This window comes from Panthera pardus, unplaced genomic scaffold, assembly GCF_024362965.1.
Source record: "Panthera pardus isolate Hobbes unplaced genomic scaffold, ASM2436296v1 HiC_scaffold_16, whole genome shotgun sequence".
Lineage (NCBI taxonomy): Eukaryota > Metazoa > Chordata > Mammalia > Carnivora > Felidae > Panthera > Panthera pardus.
In genome coordinates, this window is record NW_026526721.1 from 150704950 (window position 1) to 150726528 (window position 21579).

General features: G+C 44.0%; 1 protein-coding gene across 1 annotated transcript in view; it reads left to right on the forward strand.

Annotated features, from left to right (window-relative positions):
- The first annotated feature begins 3609 nt into the window (after positions 1 to 3609).
- The window catches only part of SCN11A (sodium voltage-gated channel alpha subunit 11), an 85501-nt gene continuing 67531 nt past the window's right edge, over positions 3610 to 21579 (forward strand). Inside the window, exons 1-5 of the mRNA XM_053903973.1 lie at positions 3610 to 3917; positions 7016 to 7134; positions 9179 to 9280; positions 17050 to 17178; positions 18478 to 18581. Of these exons, the coding sequence (XP_053759948.1) occupies positions 3645 to 3917; positions 7016 to 7134; positions 9179 to 9280; positions 17050 to 17178; positions 18478 to 18581 (727 nt within the window). The 5' untranslated portion in view covers positions 3610 to 3644. The remainder of the gene's footprint in view (positions 3918 to 7015; positions 7135 to 9178; positions 9281 to 17049; positions 17179 to 18477; positions 18582 to 21579) is intronic.

The following is a 21579-nucleotide window of genomic DNA, read 5'->3' on the forward strand; positions in this document are numbered from 1 at the left end:
ACACCCAGTGCTCATCCCAAAAAGTGCCCTCCTTAATGCCCATCACCCATTTAACCCATCCCCCCACCCGCCTCCCCTACAACAACCCTCAGTTTGTTCTCTGTATTTAAGAGGCTCTTATGCTTTGCACCCCTCCCTGTTTTCATCTTATTTTTTTTCCCTTTATGTTCATCTGTTGTTTTCTCAAATTCCACATATGAATGAAATCATATGATATCTGTCTTTCTCTGACTGGCTTATTTTGGTTAGCATAATACACTCTAGTTCCGTCCATGTTGCTGCAAATGTCAAGAATTCATTCTTTTTCATCGCCAAGTGGTATTCCATTGTATATTATATATATATATACCACATCTTCTTTATCCATTCATCAGTTGATGGATGTTTGGACTGTTTCCATATTTTGGCTATTGTCAATAGTGCTGCTATAAACATTGGGGTGCATGTGCCCCTTTGAATCAGCATTTTTGTATCCTTTGGGTAAATTCCTAGTATTACAATTGCTGGTTCGTAGGGTAGCTCTATTTTTAATTTTTTGAGGAACCTCCATGCTTGCATTCCCAACAGCAGTGCAAAAGGTTTCCCCTTTCTCAGCATCCTCGCCAACATCTGTTGTTTCCTGAGTTGTTCATTTTAGCCATTCTGACAAGTGTGAGGTGCTATCTCATTGTGGTTTTGATTTGCATTTCCCTGATGATGAGTGATGTTGGGCATCTTTTCATGCATATATCTATAAAAAATTTTAATGTGTGCAGTTTTTATTTTGTGTTACTTATTTCCATTAAGTCTCTTTTCTGCTAGAACCTAGGTGAAATATGCTTAGGGTCAGAACAACAGGGTCAGAGTGTACAGTTTCTTCTTTAATAGTCTCCTTATTATGGTAGCAGTCCTGTACTGGATTCCTTGCTGTAACTTAGCGTAAGCTTTTGCCATCCAGGGTCTTTCTAGGCTCATCTGTTTTCCAGGATCAACTAGCATCCATAGGCTGTTGACTGCAGAGGACTCCGTCCCTGTCTCAAATGTCTTTCATGAGCTCCAGAACCAAATACAGTAGAGTCTCACATAATCCCACCTTATTTATACAAATTCAATAATATATGTTTATGAGAGAGAAGGAAGTGGAATGGAAGAGAAGAGGATTGGAGGGGTGGGAAGGGAGAGAGAATAATTTAAATTGTGTGGCCAATTCCATCATCCAGGCATATCCATAAAGAGCTTAATGCTGAATGGATGGGACAGAATGCAGTGAATCTAGGTTCCATATGTCATTTCAGTTGACATATGACTCACACTATGGGCATTGCATTACCCTTAGTGTGTTTAAAGACACATATGTTGCCTTTATCATGGCCCTTAAACACAACCTGACCACTCTGTTTGTGGATAACTGAAGGGTGACTGGTTCCGGCACTAGAAGAAAAACTGGCCATGTTGACCTCGTTGACCAGTGAGTTGGGATGTCTCTTCAGTATGGTGCCTTGCTGAGGGATTTCCAAGAGAAACTTGACTATGCTTTTTTTTTTTTTCTTATATGCTATATTCAGAGGCTAACGTGTAAGCTATGATTGCCCTGTATTCAAATGCCTCCTGGCTCTCTCTACTTACAGGTTCATAAACAGCTTCAGCTTTACCTGTTTTAAACTCAATTTCTTCCCCCAAAGCTTCTTCCTTCCCTAGTGCTCTCTGTCTGAGTGAGTGGCACCTCTGACCAAGCCATTGGTGCCCAAGCCGGGAACCTCAGCTCCTTCCTGTCCCTCGAATCTCTCCCTCACCATGGCTATTTCGAAAGTGACTCTCAAATCTACCCACTCCATTAGGTCATCCTCAGCGGTTGTGATCATTGCAACAATTTCTTCAGTTCTACCTCCTCACCTCTTTCAGCCCCTGTCCCAAGTCCTATCTATTCTCATCAGTAAGAGGGATTTTTTTTTGAAACCCTGACAGTGTTACTCCTCTGTAACAACAACAACAACAACAACAACAACAGTAGCAACTCACTCTTTAGCAACCCTCCATTACCATCAGGGTGAGGTCCATGGTTTTCACTAGGATTCTAGGGTCCCACATGCTCTCTCGATGCTGACTGGGGCCTTATCTGGCCATTTTACAATGGCAGATAGAACTTGTTGATGGATATCATGTTCTTTTTCACCCACGGGTCACTGCATATGCTGCTTGTTTCCCCTACCGTACTCTAATGTCCTCCTTTTTGCTTATCTATGTCTTATATCTCCTTCAGGTTTCAGCTGAGACATTAAAGCTTTGGGAGACCATCCCTGATTCCCCAAGACTGGTTCGATGCCTATCCCATGCACAGACATAGTACCCTCTCTTTCTCCCTATAACAGCATCTCTCTTACTCTTATAATTTCCTGCTTTTTATCTGTCTTCTCCACTTACACCAGGAGAGCATAACTTGTAGGACTAGGAGGAGGGACTGTTGTGTTTTTCCATTAGTGCCTACCACTGTTCTTAGAGCAGACACCACGCATGTGGTTGCTGAATGAACAAACCAGTGCTATGCTGGATTACTCGTAATTCTCTGGAGTGCCTTGGAAGTCAATCGTAGATTGGTATTCAGGTAAATAAGAAAGGAAGACGATGCATGGTATGGGAAGTAAAGGCATTTAACATGAGCCCTACTGCCTTGTCTCATAGCCTACTTTTTTGTTTCTTTAAATGTTTACTTATTTTTGAGAGAGAGCGAGAGAACGAGAGCGCAAGTGATCAGGGGAGGGGCAGAGAGAGAGGGAGACACAGAATCCCAAGCAGGCTCCAGGCTCTGAGCTGTCAGCACAGAGCCCGATGCGGGGCTCAAACTCACCAACTGTGAGATCATGACCTGAGCTGAAGTCGGACGCTTAACCAACTGAGCCGCCCAGGTGCCCCTTTCAGAGCCTACTTTTAAACTTGAAGCTATAGAGAAAGTCCTTGTAGAAGGGTTGTCAGGGATGGGGGCCAGTACAGCTATTATCCCATGGTAGAGTGACCCCGTTAGTGTTGGCAAATCATTTCTGCTTTCTTGGATCCTTACTTCTGCCAGGTCTGGGTTTCAGAAGTAAGAGAGTTGGCATGGAATCACAGGTGTTAGTGTAAATGTCCTTGCCTGTGTTTATGGCCTTTTTGTTTCCATTTCATCATATTTTAAGAACTTTGCTGACCAAATGTGAGAAGATGTGTGCACTTAATAGCTTTGATTTTGCAGCTCATACTTATGTCCCACTTGATTCCCTATTTTTTCCTCTCCTGTTCACACTATGGCCACTTAGTCACCATCTGCAGGCCCCATTTCAGTAGTTTAGCTGGTTCAGTCTTACTGTGTTGCTCAGTGCTTGGGTCTCAATTTTAGAGACTGGGCTTCTTCTGCCCACTGTTCCCGAACTTAACTTTCCACTTATATCTAGGTCCTCCAGGAATGATGGCCTGCTTTGGTCTTCCCTGCGCCCAGAATTCCTGCTGTATCCACAATGGTGGTCACCTCTGCTGGCCTGCCCCACAATCAGTGAGCTCCCAAGCCCTCTCACCTCACCCAATCTTATAGCTCCCCATGACATCACCCCTAAGGAGCAGAATTCCAGGGCAGGCTGTGTGATTTCTATCTTCCAGAGCTCTCTGAGGATCTGCTGCTTATCTCTGTCCCGAGGATGAAAATGGATGACAGGTGCTACCCGGTGATCTTTCCAGATGAACGAAATTTCCGTCCCTTCACTTCGGACACCCTGGCTACAATTGAGAAGCGGATTGCCATCCAAAAGGAGAAAAAGAAGTGCAAAGACCAGACACCAGCAGAACCCCAGCCTCGGCCTCAGCTTGACCTAAAGGTCTCCAGGAAGTTGCCCAAACTCTATGGCAACATTCCCCATGAGCTGATAGCAAGGCCCCTGGAAGACTTGGACCCGTTCTACAGAAATCATAAGGTAGTTGGCTGGGGTTCTGGGGTGTTCTAGCCATGCAGTTATAACCGGTGTCACAAGAACCTCCAAACATTGATCTTGGGGTTTGCAGGGGTGTCTGTCCTCCTTTGCTATCACCACTTGTCATTGCCTCCATAGTCCTGAGACCCTCTTTCAGTCTTCATTTTCTCTCTGTAATGCATGTCTTGGCGAAGAAGAGAAGGTCCAGGGGGCAGCAGGAAGGTTAAAAGGAAAACAGAGAAAACATAAATGGTGTCAGGAAAGAGGACTGGACTAGCAGTCAGAAAAATTAGGTGTAGGCCATTTAAGTGACTGGCTTTTTGACTTTGGATAAATCCCTAATCCTCATTCTTCTAATCTGTAAAATGGGAATAAAGCATGCTTCCTACAACATGGACAGGCCACGGAAGCACTTATAAACTGTAAAGCATTATACTGATATGAGAGATGAATATCACTGTCCAGGAACGTCCAATTCAGTAGTAAGTTTTCCTTGAAAAGCTCCCCAGCTATAGGCTTTTTAGGCTATTAAATGAGAATTCTGGAGGTTGGAACCATATGCCAACATGATGCATAAGAGAAGTTCAATAAGTGATGTTCAAGAATATGGTAATCAAGTGGGCAGGTGGAGATTTTGCATAAATCCCATGCCGATATGTGATAGGCTTGCTATTTAACCTACCTGAATATAGTTGTTGCAGGGAAATTCTAGTAAAAGTTCTTTAAAGGGGCTCCTAAGTGAGGAAATGTGAGCTCTGGGCTCCTCTGATGGCTGCTTGGAAGCCTGGGACAGTGAGGACGGTCCTCTGCAGACCATCCGGAAAAGCTCAGAAGACCTTGCCATAATAATCCCATTGTGTGATCCAGCAGAGAATGGAAAACCCACCTCACCAGACTGAGGGCAGAGAGGAAGGAAGTTTGGGTAGAAGTCCTAGAAATATGAGATGCTGAGACCATTCTCTGCTGGCAACCATGAGAAATCGATCTCTCCAGAGAAATATTGCCTGGTATGTTACCTTGCATTGGGACAGACTTAGGGTTACCAGACCAAATGGGAACTGTGTGTATAGAGGAAAGTGGGGTGTGAGTGGGAAAGACAAGAAAGAAGAAGAGAGATGAAGGAACGAAAACACCCCAGTATTTCTCCTTCTTCTTATGCCCCAGAATCCCAGGGGCTTCTTGGAGGCAGAGTTGTTAAGTGCGAATTAATTTCTGGAGGTCTTCTGCTTCGAGGCTGGAGCAGGTGGCAGCTTGGTATGCTGCAGACAGTCCTGGGAGGACAGGTTCTGTTCCAGCCTGGCTGAATGTTCTAGGACTATCTATCTCTTCTCAGCTTGGGCTCTCCCTTTAAATTAGAAGACACGATACTTTTTTAGAGCTCTGCACACCCATGACCCTGCATGGCTGGTACTCTCAGCAGTCATGTGAGGTATATGTGATAGTTAGCCCTCCACCTCATAAATGAGAATCCAAAGACCGGATGGGGAAGTGGATTATGACAGGTCAAGCAACCAGTAAGGGATGAAGCTGGGCCCTAAACCCAAGGGCTCTTTCGATAGTCTAAGGCCACTTCCTGTCTTTTGAAACTTCCATTTTGAAGAGCTACAGAGAGAGGGGTGGAGATATGTCAGCAAGAAGACAGAAGGAGCGGGTACCTATCATTTTAATAATTTAAACCCTGGTGAGTATAGTTAAATACACCATTAGCTGAAATATTTAAAGCAGGGAGAGATGGCATTAATAAAATATCAAGGGGCACAGAGACAGAGCCATATCATGCCACCTATTAATCTGGGGTGACCTGCCTCAAGGAGGGGTTTGCTCTCTGCCCTAAAATTGTCTTTCTAGCCGAAGGAAGGGCCCAGAATCCCTAAAGTGGGTCTTGGGCTCCTGAGCTCATAGCTTTCAGAGAAGCCTGTGGCCCATTTCCTTTTGTTGTGGAGGCAACAGAAAATATCCTGCCCCATTTTTTCCTGCCGCCAGATGGCCAGCAGACAAGTAAGTTCCAGCAACTCAGCAAAGGGAGGTTGATGGTTGGCAGTGGCTGAAGTTCTGGTACCTCAGCCAAGGCAGCACCCACCCTGCTATATTGGGCCTTGGCGACAAGGCCTGTCTTTCCTGTATAAGAACATACTGGATTACATGCCAAGTAGTACTTTTGCAGATCTGAAAGGAGCAGAGACGTGGGGAAACAGGAATGACCCTCATTCTGTGAAGGCTTTTGTAACCAACAGCCTTGGGGACATGTAAGGGGACAGCCAGATTATAGCTAAATGGAAAGAAGGAGCTTTCGGGGGGTTGATGTGAGACCCTGTGAGTGATGGGTTCTTCTGCAGGCACTGCTTCATTCCTAGGTCCCAGGAAGAATTGGGCACACGTCTGGTGTTGTCTTCAGTGGAGCCCAGTGGGCATTTTGGATGGGACAGTGTACCACTTAGCAGATCTGTCCGGGGTTCGGCATCCCTAGACCTACCCACTAAAGACCAGTAGGGCCTCCAGTCGTTGTGACAGACAGCCAAAAACACCCACATGTATTTCCAGACGCCTTCTGTAGGGCCTCCCCCACCAGTTGGGAACCGGAGGCAGATTTGCTCATACATCAGTGGGGAGAATGGGAGAGCAAGTCTGGGAAGCTTGATGACTTTTTCTGTTGAAGATCCTCAAGGTTGGAATTGATCGGCAGACTATCTCGCATAGAACTGCTCAGGTACAGCAACACAGACTCCCCGGGTCCCTGACTGTTCTAACCTTTGTTACGAAGCTCTTATTCGTAACCAAAATAATTGAAAATAATCTGCTGAATGTGAATGTTCAATACTACTCCCCATCTCTTCAAGTTCCCTCCTAGTTCTTATCTCTCTAGACGGAGATACAAGACGAAGGGTTTTGCTGGTGTCCAGAGTCACAGCGTGGGCTGGTTGGAAAGTGCCTCGGGCTACAGAGTGACAGTAGCCCAATCAGAAACTGTCATGATCATGATAAGCCAAGCCACGCCTCAGTCCGCGGTCCCACTGAATTTCCTCTGAATGAACTAACTCGCGATAAATATTGTTCTGTCACTGCATGTAATTCTTGTGGCATTTGTTTGCTTGTCTTCGCAGACGTTTATGGTGTTGAACAAAAAGAGGACCATCTATCGCTTCAGTGCCAATCGTGCCTTGTTCATATTTGGGCCTTTCAATCCAATCCGAAGTTTAGCCATTAGGATCTCAGTCCATTCATATCCTTTCGTTGCATCTTCTGCCAAGTCCAGGTCATGTGAAAAGTGCCAGAGCCCCAGATTGAGGGGAAGGAGCTGATTCTTGGAACCAATAATGGCAGAGTGCCTGTGGCTGCATGGCGGGGGCTGTGCTTTTACTGCGTGTGAACAAGGCTTGGCCCTGCCCTGGGATCCTGTGGCCTCAGAAGGAGACGGGCCAAAAGGCAGGCAATTTCTTCAGTGGGTCGGGCAGTTTGGGAGCCGTAGTGTGGAGAGGCACCGCTGTGCTTTGGAGGCATCCAGGGGGACTTCCCGGAGAAAGGAACATCTAAGTTGGGGCCCAGACTAAGGTGGCAAACCATCTACCTGTCTCTGTATTTACCTGCTAACGGTGTTGTGTTGGACCTAGACAGAATTTATTTTTATTTAAAAAAAAAATTTTTTTTAACGTTTTATTTATTTTTGAGACAGAGAGAGAGCATGAATGGGGGAGGGGCAGAGAGAGAGGGAGACACAGAATCGGAAGCAGGCTCCAGGCTCTGAGCCATCAGCCCAGAGCCCGACGCGGGGCTCGAACTCCGCGAGATCGTGACCTGAGCTGAAGTCGGACGCTTAACCAACTGAGCCACCCAGGCACCCCGGACCTAGACAGAATTTAAAGCTTTATGGAAACACTCTGTAATGTGGAAAGTCCGGATTTCTGGCTTCTTTTGAAAAACGGAACCTCTCTCAAGGCTCAGCCTATAGTCCTAGCTGGCAAAAATCGGTGTCGTGAGGAACCACTGCCTGTTTTAGAGGGTCCATGCAAGCTCTGCTTCACCACCTCTCCACCCCTCTCTGTGGCCCATTTTACCCATTTAAAGGACTCCCGAGGGGCGCCTGGGTGGCGCAGTCAGTTGGGCGTCCGACTTCAGCCAGGTCACGATCTCGCGGTCCATGAGTTCGAGCCCCGCGTCAGGCTCTGGGCTGACGGCTCAGAGCCTGGAGCCTGTTTCCGATTCTGTGTCTCCCTCTCTCTCTGCCCCTCCCCCGTTCATGCTCTGTCTCTCTCTGTCCCAAAAATAAATAAACGTTGAAAAAAAAAATAAAAAAAAAATAAATAAAATAAAGGACTCCCGAGACTCTTAAGGCTTTGAGTTTGCAACCTCAGTCTTAAGGATAAAGACAGGAGGGGATTATTGAGCATTCCTGCTGTGTGCAGGGGGTGGTGGAAGACGCCAGGCAGTTTTAGACTGGGGGAGGTCAGAAAGACATGGACTGGTACATGTATTGAAGTACTGGGGGGATGGGAAGGAACAACTGTTCAGGTTGGCTTCCCTAGAAGCAGAATCTGAGATGGGGATTCTTATTTAATCCCCATCTTTAGTATTATTATTATTTTTTAAATTTTTTAACGTTTATTTATTATTGAGAGACACAGAGAGACACAGCGTGAGCAGGGGAGGGGCAGAGAGAGGGGGCGACCCAGAATCCGAAGCAGGCTCCAGGCCCCCGAGCTGTCAGCCCAGAGCCCGACGTGGGGCTCGAACCCACGAGCCGCGAGATCATGACCGGAGCCGAAGTCGGACTCCGAACCGACTGAGCCACCCAGGCGCCCCCGCCCCCCGCCCATCTTTATTATTTAATTATTTAATACCAAATGATGACTTAGTAGAGGAGTTGCCCTCTGGAGAAGGAAAGAGGGAAGCAGGATGGAGAGAAGGAGGAACAAACAAGGATAGGGTCTCAGCTGAGCCCACATCAGCTGGAGTCCACCAGGAGCTCTGGAGCACCGATGACGTCACAGAGGAAGCCCACCTGGAAGCGAGGGCCAGCTTTTTTCTACGTCTCAGTCAGTTGGACATGAGGGAGGGAGTTGTAGCCCTCCAGGTGAAGGGGCTGCCATTTGGCTGAGGACCGTTCTTCAGGGGAGGGGACAGGTGTGGGCGGTCGCCCGCCAACACGCACCGTCCGCAGACAGGTTGCACCTGCAGCCAATGGGGCCTGGAGGTATGCCCGCAGCCTCCACCGTGACGGATGACCCGGGCCACCCTGAAGTGTACCTGCCTTAACAGACAGCGGTTACATTGTTCAGCATGTTCATCATCTGCACCGTCATCATCAACTGCGTGTTCATGGCCACCGCCTGTGGGAAGGACAACAGCAACATATATACCGACAATGCCGAGTAAGTGTTTGTCCCGCGCTCACCCGACCTAAGGTTTGGAACAAATACGCCTAAACGACCTGTGATTAGATCAGAGTTCAGCTATACGGAGAAAGACAAAGTCGCCCATGGTCCCAACTTCCCAGTGCAAATGCCGGAAGGGTCCATTTTAGTTTGGTACACATATTTTTAACAATTATTTTTAAAGACCTCCAAAATAATAAGCAGCGCACTTACAACTTTTATGTCTAGCTTTTAAGAGGTTTTCTTTGTGTTTATAGAGGCTTTATAGGAATCTGCTTTTATGCTAATATAACATTCTATCAGGCGAATAAACCATAATTTACTTAACCGTTCTAGTATCTTACTCCTATAAATATCACTGCAGCAAGCATCTTTTTTGCATAAAGCTACTTTTCAAAAATGATTACTTTTCTTAGGGTAGAGTCTTAGAAATGGGTTTACTAGATCCAAAGTACATTGCAATGCTTGAAAAACATATGGGGACAAAATGTTTTCCAAAAGGTTTGGGATAGTTGTTAATTTATGGAGTTAACAATATTTCCATTTCCCATGTATCATTTTTGCTTTTTCCCTGGTGAGTTTGAGTGAGTTCTTCCTATAATTAAAATATTAACTTTTTGTAATTTTTAGTTGGCTATTCAGTAATGCAAGTTAATTTTTCAACTTAGAAAGTTCTGTATTTTGATAAGTATTCTCTTATCAAAGAGAATGTTGTCCTAGTTTTTCTAATTGAACATATTTGCTGCTTTAGTCTTTCAGGAATATATTGAATAATTGAGAGAATAATAAGAAATCACTTATTTTATTCACGTATTTTTATCCCATATTTAGCTTAACTGTGTGATAGAAACCATCACAGTCAACATACAGAACATACAGAACATTCCAGACACTCTAAAATTTCCACTTGGCAGTCAATCCCTTGACCCCCACTCGCAACCCCAGACAAATACTGATCTGCCTTCTGTCGCTCTAGACCAGTATTGCCTTTTCTAGAATTTAATATAAATGGACTTATATAATGTATATGATACCATACTTTCCTATCTGGCTTCTTCCACTTAGCATGTTTTGAGATGCACCTGTGCTGTTGTTTGTATCACTAGCTTTTCCCCTCCTTGGTGTTGAGTTGTATTCCTTTGTATGAGCATATCACAATTTGTTTTCCCATTCACCTGTTGATGGACATGTGGGTTGTTTCTAGTTTTGGCCATTATGAATAAAGCTGCTAAGAACATTTCTGTATAAAAGTCTGTTTATGGGGATCACTTGGGTGGCTCAGTCGGTTGAGCATCTGACTCTTGATTTGGGGTCAGGTCATGATCCCAGGGTCGTGAGACAGAGCCCCATGTTGAGTTCTGTGCTGGGTGAGGAACCTGCTTAAGATGCTGTCTCTCCCTCTGCCCTCTACCCTGCTCATGCTCTTTCTTTTTCTCTCTCTAAAAATTGAATTAATTAAGTAGGTAAGTAAAAGTCTTTTTGTAGATATATGTTTGCATTTCCCTTGGATAAATACGTAGGAGTGGAATTGCTGTGACATATATGTGAAGTATATGAGTGAGTAACTTTGTAAGAAATGGCCAAACTTCTCCAAAGTGAACTGTTTTACATTCCTGCAATATATGAAGGCTTCAAAGTCTTTATTAATTTCATCCTTAATTTGCTCTTCTATTTCTAGCTTCTTAAGGTAGAAACTTAAATAGTTGGTTTTAGACCATTCTTCTTTTCTTGTACAATTGTATAAAGCTATAAATTTCCACTACGCACTGCTAAAGAAAGCTTCATCCCACATATTTTGATATGTTGTGTTTTTATTACCTTTTGGGTAAACATTCCCTACTTCTTATGATTACTTCTTTGTCCCATGTGTTATTTAGAAGTGTGTTTTTTTCCAAATATTTTATATTTTTCTAGTTGCCTTATTGTTAATGATTTCCAATTTAATTCTGTGGAAAGGATATACTCTGTAAGTTTTCAATCTTTTGAAATTAGGAGAAACTTATTTTATGGCTCTATGGGGAATGTTTCATGTGTACATGAAAAAATGTGGATTCTGCAGTTTGATATGATTGTAAATAGTCCTATTAGGTTAAGGTGGTTGATAGTGTCATTTATATATTTTATCCTTTTGCCATTTCAATTAGTACTTCTATGAATTACTGAGGAGAGGCTTGAAATCTCCATCTATGATTGTGAGTTGGTCTATTATCCCTTCATTTTTGGCAAATTTTGCTTTATATATTTTTGCAGCACTATTATTAGGCACATACAGATTTATGGTTATTATATCTTTCTGATGTATGCATTCTTTTATCAGCATGAAATGCCCTTCTTTATCTTTAGTAATATTCCTTTTAGTATTTGTTTTGTCTGAGGTTAATACAGCTGCTCCAGTTTTCTTAGGCTCATTGTTTGCATGGTATATCTTTTTCCATCCTTTTACTCTCAACCCTTTTGTGTTTTTGTATTTATAGTGTATCTCTTGTAAAGAGCACATAGTTGGCTTTTGTTTTTTATGCAGTCTATTTTCTAATCTCTGCCTTTTGATGGTATATTTATTTCATTTGCATTTAATGTAATTATGAATGTGCTTAAATTCAGGTCTGCTGTTTTTCTATTGGTTTTCTGTTGCTCTCATCTGTTTTTTGTTCCTTTCCTCTTCTATCGTTCTTCCATTCCTACCTTCTTTTTTGTTAATCAGGCATATTTAGTATTTCATTTTAAATCTCTACTGTTTTTCTGTTAGATTTACTTCTTTGCATTACTTTTTAGTGATTGCTCCTTCTCTGTCGTTAAGTGGGACTTGGGTCTAGTTAAGGACAGTGAGCTTGGGGCTATGCCTTGAAGCAAGGGGCATGGATACTGCTGAGAATAGAAGTGATCCTGGGCAATATCACTGGGGAAAATGGTCTCCCCTTTAGATAGTTGGCTATTCCATGTGAGGAGCTAATTGAGAGTGGAGGAGTTGCTGCTCGTTATTTACTGCAGTGTCTCTGGAAGCCTTTGTAGTCAAAGTGTAGCTGAGCCTGCTCGGCTCTTCTAGTGAGATGCAATGAGTCTTCTTTTTCCTATTAATGGAAAGCAGTGGCCCAATTGGATGCTAATCTGCTCAAAGGTCATTTTCACTACTAAAAGACCCATAAGGCAAAGATATGAAAAAACCCTTGTCTAGGCTGTAGGGAAGCTGCTGCTGTCTCCTGGTGGCATTTGTACTGACAATGGATGCATAAAAGTGAGGGTGGGAGGAGGAGGTTGAAAATGTTTTTACAAAAGAAGGCATGTGGTTGAGTTATTAGGCCCATGGGGGGAGAGTTTCTCTAATTTTGTCAGTGTCCTTTGGTTAGAAAACTTTTAAATGGGAAATTGATTCCAAGTTTATAGCTCTCAGAGAATGAATGCCAAAGTGCCCTAGGATCAGGCGATGGTGTTCTCTTAACCTACCTGGACACCACCCATGGCCCTGATTGGATACCCTAACCGTGCTTGAACTGACAGTGACACGCTCCAGAGGGCCTCATTTGCCTGGTGGGTTGGGATCTCTCTGTCATGGAGCTCCCAAGCCCTGTTCCTTGTGGTGGGCATGGCTGTACTCCATATCAGATAGCATGGTGGGTCTGCCTGTCCCTCTATTGGCCAGGCTTCGGCTGGGAGTGGGAGGTGGGAGACCAGGTGGTTAGGTAGAAATGGCAGTCAAGGGCTGCTGTCTCATTTGCCTGAGACCTAGATGGAGATTTGCAAAATCCCACAAATCTGCAATTACAGCTTTTCCCAAAATACCCTTAACTTTGTAATTATGCCTGTTTTTTTAAAACGGTATTTCAGGGCAGACATGAATTAATCTGCTATGTTCTTTTGTCACCTAAAAGGTGATCAGCTTAGAAAAAAAGGGCTGAAGCAGAGAGCAGCTCATAACCATTTCTGCCCTTGGATTTGGCTACTTTGGATTTTTCAAGTTTCCAAGATCTTAGCTCTTTAGCTTTGTGGGCTGCCAGTGGTTGGATGTTCTACCAGAAAAGGTCCATTTCTTTTACTGTGAACCAACAGATTGTTTGAATTGATTGTTTCTGTCCCCAAAGTGGAACCTGTTGGTGTGCGTGTGCCCACGTGCGCACGGACAGACCCAGCATTTTTAACAGACTGTTTTAATTGTGGTAAAATACACATTACAGTCACATAGTTGTGCAACCAATTATCACCATCCGGCTCCAGAACTCTTTTCATTTCGCAAAACTGAAACTCGGTGCCTATTAAACACTAACTCCCCTCCAGTCCCTGGCAACCACCATTCTACCTTTGGTTGCTATGTATTTGACTGCTCTAGGCGCCTCACTTAAGTGGAATAATACAGTATTTATCTTTTTGCACCTGGTTTATTTCCCTTAGCAGAATGACTTCAAGGTTCATCCACGTTGTAGCCTGGGTCAGGGTTTCCTTCCTTTTTAAGGCTGAATAATATTTTTTGGTATGTACCCCATTGATCTGTTTATCCATCAGTGGACATTAAGGGTTGTTTCCAACTCTCGGCTATTGTGAATAATGCTGCTGTGAACGTGCATGTACAATTATTTCTTTGAAGTCTTGCTTCAGTTCTTCTGTGTGCATGCCCACAAGTGGGATTGCTGGATCACATGGTAATTCTATTTTTAATTCTTTTGAAGAGCCTTCGTAGTGTTTTCCATGGCTGTTTGCATCATTTTACAGTACTGCACGAGAATTTCTGTTTTTCTGCATCCTTACCAACACTTGTTATGTTCTGAGGCTTTTTTTTTTTTTTGAAAGCAGCCATCCTAATGGGTATGAGGTGATATTTCACTGTGGTTTTGGTGTGCATTTCCCTGATGATTAGTGGTATTGAGCATCTTGTCGTGTGCTTGGTTGGCCATCTGGATGTCATCTTTGGAGAAACGTCTAATTCAAGTCATTTAGCCATTTTTAAATTAGGTTACTTGATTTGTGCTGTTTCTTTTTAAATTTAGTTTTTTAATTAAAATCTTCTTATGGAAATGTAATGACATCAATACTGTATTAGTTTCAGGTGTATAGTGATTCAAAGTTTATATACATTATGGGATGATCACCATAAGTCCAGTCACCATACAAAGTTTTACAGTGTTATTGACTGTAGTCCCCATCGTGTACATTACATCCTCATGTCTTCTTTATTTTATAACTGAAAGATTGTACCTCTTAATCCCCTTCACCTATTTCATCCATCTCCCAACCCCCTCCCCTCTGGCAACCATCAGTTTGTTCTCCGTGTCTAGAAGTCTGTTTTGTTTTGTTTCGCTCTTTAGTTTCTACATAGAAGTGAAATCATACAGTATCTGTCTTTCTGTGTCTAATTTTACTTAGCATGATACCCTCTAGTCTATCTTTGTTTTCATGAAGGGCAAGATTTCGTTCTTTTTTATGGTGGAATAATATTCCATTGTGCACATATACCACATTTTCTTTACCCATTTATCCATTGATGGATACTTAGATTCCTTCCATATGTTGGCCATTGTAAGTAATGTTACAATGAACATGGCAGTGTGTGTATCTTTTCAAATTAGTGTTTTCACTTTCCTTGGATAAATACTCAGAAGTGGAATTGCTGGGGGCGCCTGGGTGGCGCAGTCGGTTAAGCGCCCGACTTCAGCCAGGTCACGATCTCGCGGTCCGTGAGTTCGAGCCCCGCGTCAGGCTCTGGGCTGACGGCTCGGAGCCTGGAGCCTGTTTCCGATTCTGTGTCTCCCTCTCTCTCTGCCCCTCCCCCGTTCATGCTCTGTCTCTCTCTGTCCCAAAATAAATAAAAAAGGTTGAAAAAAAAAATTAAAAAAAAAAAAAGAAGTGGAATTGCTGGATCATATGGTACTTCTATTTTTAATTTTTGAAGGAACCTCCATATTGTTTTCCACAGTGGCTGCACCAATTTCCATTCCCGTTAACAGTGCACAAGGGTTCCCTTTGCTGCATCCCTGCCAGCACTTGTTTCTTGGCTTTTTGATAATATTCACTGCGACAGGTGTGAGGTAATATCTCACTGTGGTCCTGATTTGCATTTTCTTCATGATCAGTGATGTTGAATGTCTTTTCACATTCCTGTTGGCAATCTGTATGTCTATTCAGGTCTTCTGCCCATTTTTAATCAGATTATTTGTTCACTTGATATTGAGTTGTATGAGTTTTTTTTTTTTTTTAATATTTTTTGGATGTTAACCCCCATGTGATATATCATTTGCAAATCTTCTCCCATTTAGTAGGTTGCTTTTTCAATTTTTTTTAAATGTTTATCTCTGAGAGAAAGAGAGAGAGAGACAGACAGACAGATAGAGCACAAGTGGGGTGGAACAGAGAAAGGGAGATACAGAATCCCAAGCAGGCTCCAGGCTCTGAGCTCTCAGCACAGAGCCAAACACGGGCGTGAAGGGCTCAAACTCGTGAACTGCGAGATCATGACCTGAGCCGAAGTTGGACATTTAACCGACTGAGCCACCCAGGCACCCCTAGTAGGTTACCTTTTCATTTTGTTGATGTTTCCTTTGCTGTGCAAAAGCTTTTTACTTTGATGTAGCTCCATTTGTTTATTTTTGCTTTTGTTATCCTTGTCTGGGGAGACAGAACCAAAAAAATATTCCTGAGACCGGTGTCAGAAAGCTTACCGCCCAAGTTTTTATCTAGGAATTTTATGGTTTGGTTCTTGCATTTAGATCTTTAAGACATTTTAAGTTTGTTTTTGTATATGGTGTGTTTTTTTTGGTTGTTAAGTTGTGGGAGTTCTTTGTATATTCTAGATATTAACCTCTCATCAGTAATATGATTTACAAATATTTTCTTCTTGAAGTTTTATAGTTTCTGCCCTTGCACTTAGATATTTAATGCATTTTTGAGTTAATTTTTATACATGGTGTAAGGTAGGGGTCCAACTTCATTTTTTTGCATGTGGGTATTGAGCTTTCCCAGCGTTATTTGCTGAAAGGCTGTCCTTTTTCCATGGAATAGTCTTGGCATCTTTGTGGAAAATCATATGACCATATATGTTAGGGCTTATTTCTGGCCTCTCTGTTCTATTCCAGTGTTCTATATGTCTGTGTTTATACAGGCACCACACTGTTTTGATTAGTTTAGCTTTGTGATAGGTTTTGATATAAGAAAATCTGAGACCTCCAAGTTTTTCAAGATCATTTTGGCTTTTCAAGGTCCCTTAAAATTTGGGGTCCTGAAGTATGAATTCCAGGATGGATGTTTTTATGTTTGCAAAGAATGTCATGACAATGTCATGTCAATGTGATAGAGATTGTACTGAATCTGTAGATCATTTTGAGTGGTACAAACATCTTAACTGTATTAAGTCTTCTGATCCATGAACATGGGCTATGGAAAGATCCAGCTTTTAACCTTTTCGTTATTCTCCTTGTTTCTTTGCCATCATCCCCTTCTGTACATCAAAGTGACAATTCTAGAATAGTGATGACAAAATAGCAGTGACAACCCCCGTCCCAAGGCCCCAGGTTGCTGAAACAACTCTCAAGAATGTGGCCATGGAACTAAGCACTGAACAGCAGCTTACAACTTTATCTGTGGGCCTGTTGCTTAGAAATTCTGACTACTAGAACTTGCTTACGATGCTTGCCACTCTGAACTCGGGTTTACTGAAAATCAGAATGCTAAACGTCACACTGAAATGTAAAAAAACCACATAAAGGCCAGGTAAGACAGATGGCCTCTCTGCTTTTCCCATCACTTACCATATTCCTTCTTGTTCTGAATGATTTACTTTGCAGGTATGTCTTCACTGGGATTTATATTTTTGAAGCTTTGATAAAAATATTGGCAAGAGGTTTTGTTCTGGATGAGTTTTCTTTTCTTCGAGATCCATGGAACTGGCTGGACTCCATTGTCATTGCAACAGCGTAAGAATGTCAGAGATGTTTACTGAGGAGACTTGGGGTGGGAAAGAAGCTCCTTGGCTTCCACCAGGGGTCTCTGTGGGTCCATGTGAGTAGCTAAGCATGTCCTAATAATGCCTAGAGCTCTGAGTGCAGCGTGGGTTGGCCCTGAACAGCATCATGCAGCCAATTGGCCAGAGGCCTCCACACGTGAATCCATTTCTAGGCCACATTCATGCTCTCCTTCCTCCAGCCATTCACTCCCCAAACAGTGGCCTGTGATGGGCCAAGTTCTGTGCAAGATACAAGGGTTGTGATAATGAAAACAAAACAAAACAAACAGACATGGTTCTCACCCTCTTGAAGCTCACAGTCCAGATGGGAAGAGAGAAAATTAACAACCATTGCAATCTGGTAGGGTGAGTGCTGGGACAGGAGCTGGGCATGTATCGGGCTGTCGGAACGTGTAGGAGGAACCACGGAATCTGGAAAATCTTTGGCTACTGCAAGCTGTCAAGGAGTTTTCCTCATTTTCCTCTAGAAGTTTTCTAGATCTGGCCCTTATGTTTAAGTCCATGGCCCCTTTTGAGTTAATTATTGTGTGTATATTGTATATGACATGAGGTGAGGATTGAAGTTCTTCCCGGAGGAAAGGGCATCAGTTTGGCATCTGAATGATGACACAGGGTCGGCAAAATGAAGAACAAGAAAAGCAACGGCCCATCACTGGCACAATAATAGTAACCTAACATTACTTAATTTGTGCCAGCCATCGTCTTAAGCACTTTGCTTATGCTTTCCTGTTTAGTATTTGCAAAAGCCCTTTGAGGTAGATGCTATTAATTCCCAAGTTTGACATTTGAAATTCAACGGTTGGGTGATCTTGGCTATTGAAAGGTGGCGTAGTGCAGTGGTGAGAGCTCAAGAGTCAGATTGCCTGGGTTCCTTCTGGGCTTGGCCACGTAGTGAGACCTTACGTAAATGCACTGGGCCTGGAACCCGGTAGTCAGTCAATACGTGTTTTGATTGATTTCTCTTATCGATAGCTGTAGCCACAACTGCACGGACTATTCCAAGGGATCTTAATCTATGTCCAAATATAAAAATTAGCCGAGAACAGCCTCCCGTGCAATCTGTGGCCCCCAGCTATGGAGAATGATACTACAGACCCCGAGATGAAGGTGGGGCCAAGAAGGTGAGGCCCCAGATTTCACCTTGGTGGACAGAGAGCTGAGGCCACGTTTATTTGTGGCCCGCGTGGAGATACACAGCGCAGCTGCAGGACTGAGTAGGCCCAGGCTTTTCCTGTGCTTTGTCTTCTAGGTTTGTATCATACTCACCAAGTATCAGGGCCAGTGGCATCAGTCTGTCGTCCCTACGTACCTTTCGGGTGTTCAGAGCTTTGAAAGCAATTTCGGTGGTTTCAGGTAAGTCAGTCTGACTTTCAGCATTGCCTTTTAGTGGGAGGAATGTTCTTGTACGTTAAACGTTTCCCAAGATGACGTATAAACCAAAACCAAACAAATTCTGCTTTCTTCATTTGTTTGATCACTCAACAAATGTGTCTTTGAGCACCTCATATGTCTAGACACTGTGCTAACTACTTGGGGTATATCAGTGAGTGAACACACAGAGGTCCCTGCCCTCAGGGAGTCTACAGTCTGAGTGGGAGTAGGGAGACAGATACTGAGCAATAACTATAATAAATAGGTAATTACCTGCCCTGTTAGAAAGTGCTATGTGCCTTGGAAAAATAAAAAGGAAAAGTAAACAACAGGAGGGCTACTGGAAGCCATGGGTTCAGGGAAACAGGATGCGGTTTTCAATAAAGTGATCAGGATAGGTGTCATTGGGGAGGGCATGGGAGGGCACGGGAATGGATTTGAAGGCAGTGAGAGAGAGTCCCACAAGCGGGTGTATGGGAAGGAGTGTCCTGAGCACAGGCAAGAGCTAGGAGTGCTGAGACTGAGGAATAGAAAGGATACAGATGCGCCGAGCAGACAGAGTGAGGGGCCAGGTGGTGGAGGTGGACCACCCTAGTGAAGGCGGGAGGTATGTAAGCACTAGGAGGACTTGGGCTTTGCTGTGAGATAAATGGGAGAGCTTTGGGCAGAGGAGTCACATGACCTGACAAGGCTTTTGTTTTGCTTTGTTTTTATGCAAGTTGGCCAACACACCATGATACGTTCGTTTCAGGTGCACGATATAGTGATTCAACAGCTCTATAAACTATGCTGAGCTCATCGCAAGCGTAGCTACGATCTGTCGCCATACAGCACTCTTACAATACCATTGACTATATTCCTTATTCTTTTCTTTAAATGTTTATTTATTTTGAGAGGGAGAGAGAGTGCAAGCAGGGGAGGGGCAGAGAGAGAGAGAGAGAGAGAGAATCCCAAGCAGACTCTCCACTGCCAAGGGAGAGCCTAACGCGGGGCTCGATCTTATGAACCGTGAGACCATGACCTGAGCCAAAATCAAAAGCTGGATGCTCAACCAACTCAGCCACCCAGGGGCTCCTCTATTCCCTATTTTGTGCCTTTCTTCTGCACGGATTACTCATTACAAAACTGGAAGCCTGTACCTCCCACTCCCCTTCTTCTGCCCATCCTCCTTCTTCCCCCTCTCTGGCAACCACCAGTCGATTCTCTGTATCTATGAGTTTCTATTTTGTTTTGTTTGTTCATTTATTTTGTTTTTGAGATTCCACATGTCAGTGAAATCATGCGGTCTTTGCCTCTCTCCATCTGACTTATTTCACTGAGCGTCTAGGTCTATCCGTGTTGTTGCAAATGGCACTCTTGTTCTTTTTTATGGCTGAGTAATATTCCTGTGTGTGTGTGTGTGTGTGTGTGTGTGTGTGTGTGTGTGTGTATTTACATTTACCACGTCTTATTTATCCATTCATCTAATCTGACAGGTTTTAAATGGACTGCTCTGGCTGTTACATGGAGAATAGAGTGAAGGGAAGGAAAGGCAGAAGCAGGGAAATCAGATAGGAGACATGGTGGTCGCCATGGAAATGTGTCACTCAGATCTGCTGCGGGCAGCATAGCTGAATAATGATCCCAGCTGCCACGTCTCTGGATTCACCACTGCATCCGTGTCCATGCCAAGATCATGCTTTCCCGCATGTCAGGGGGCCTAGTGCAGGCCCATTGCTGAAGGACATGGGCCCCCTCTAGTGGGAGACGTTAGTTCAGGGGCTCCTCAGCAGCCAGGTTGCGACTCTCTCGCAGTGGCTCTTCTTGTCCACTCCTGCTTCCTTCCCACTCTCCTTTCCCAGCTGTCAGCGCTGTGTCACGGCCCGAGGCTCTCCCTGCCAGCTGTGCTCTCTTCCCCTTTTTCTTCACGGGCATGTCACCCAACACATCCCATGCAGTTCTCATTCCAGAGTGTCTGCTTCTCAGAGAACTCAAACAGAGGCACAAGAGGCCACTGTCATAATCCAAGAGGAGAGACAGTTGTGCTCTAGGATCAGGTGGTGTGGAGGAGTGAGTCAAGGTTCTTGGCCCAGGTGACTGGCCAGATGGAGTCATCATTAACTGTAAACCCTCTTCACTAAAAAATTTTCCCTCTCTGCAGTCCTTCCCTTCCCCCTTCTTCTTCCCTTCCCTTCTAGTCTCTTCTATCAATGCTTAGCTCCCCCACCAAAACGCTAGGCAATTTGGATCCTTTCAAAAAGAGGCAGTGGGTTGGTTATTTTTTGAAACCTCAGAAAAACAGCCATGTAATGGTAAACTGGCAGTCAAGGACACTTTATGTAGGATTTGCCCCTCTCCTTCTTTTCTTCCTCTTTTGCAAGGTCGGCCTTGGTTTCCCAAGTTAAGTGAGGGGCTCAATGCCTTGTGTTTCCTATAGGTAAAATATACATCAGGCAGTCACTTAGCAGCTGTAGAGTTTCCTTCTTCATCTCTAAACGGGTGACCATAGTCTGTGTTTTGACCCATGAAACACATGAGATCCCTGGATACTTTCTGGAAGTAAGGGCGTGAGGTATGATCCTTTAAGGAACTTTGTAAAAATTATTCAGGCGTCCCAGCCGTCTTTCAGCCAAATCTTCTTGCTTGGGAGAAGACTCAAACGTGTTGTTATAGATGCGAGTCGGGCTTAGGTAAGGTTGAAGCGTCCACTTGTTTGGCTGCCGCTGGGGACACAGTGAATGTCCCAGCTTGGCCTGAAGCCTCCTCCTTATGCGGCACTGCACTTTGTGGGAAAGTCATTTGCTGCCGCTTTGGCCTCCTGTTAGGTGCCACTTTCCGTTCTCAAGTCTACCCGTCGTGGTTTACACTGATCACTGGAAACGTTGTCACTTTGTGCCATCCCACACACTGTAAGTCCTGTCTGGTCGTTTATCTCTCCACCTGTGCTGACAGCGGCGCCCCTGGCTCAGTCATGTGCTGGGGCTGACTTGTTCTGGCTCCG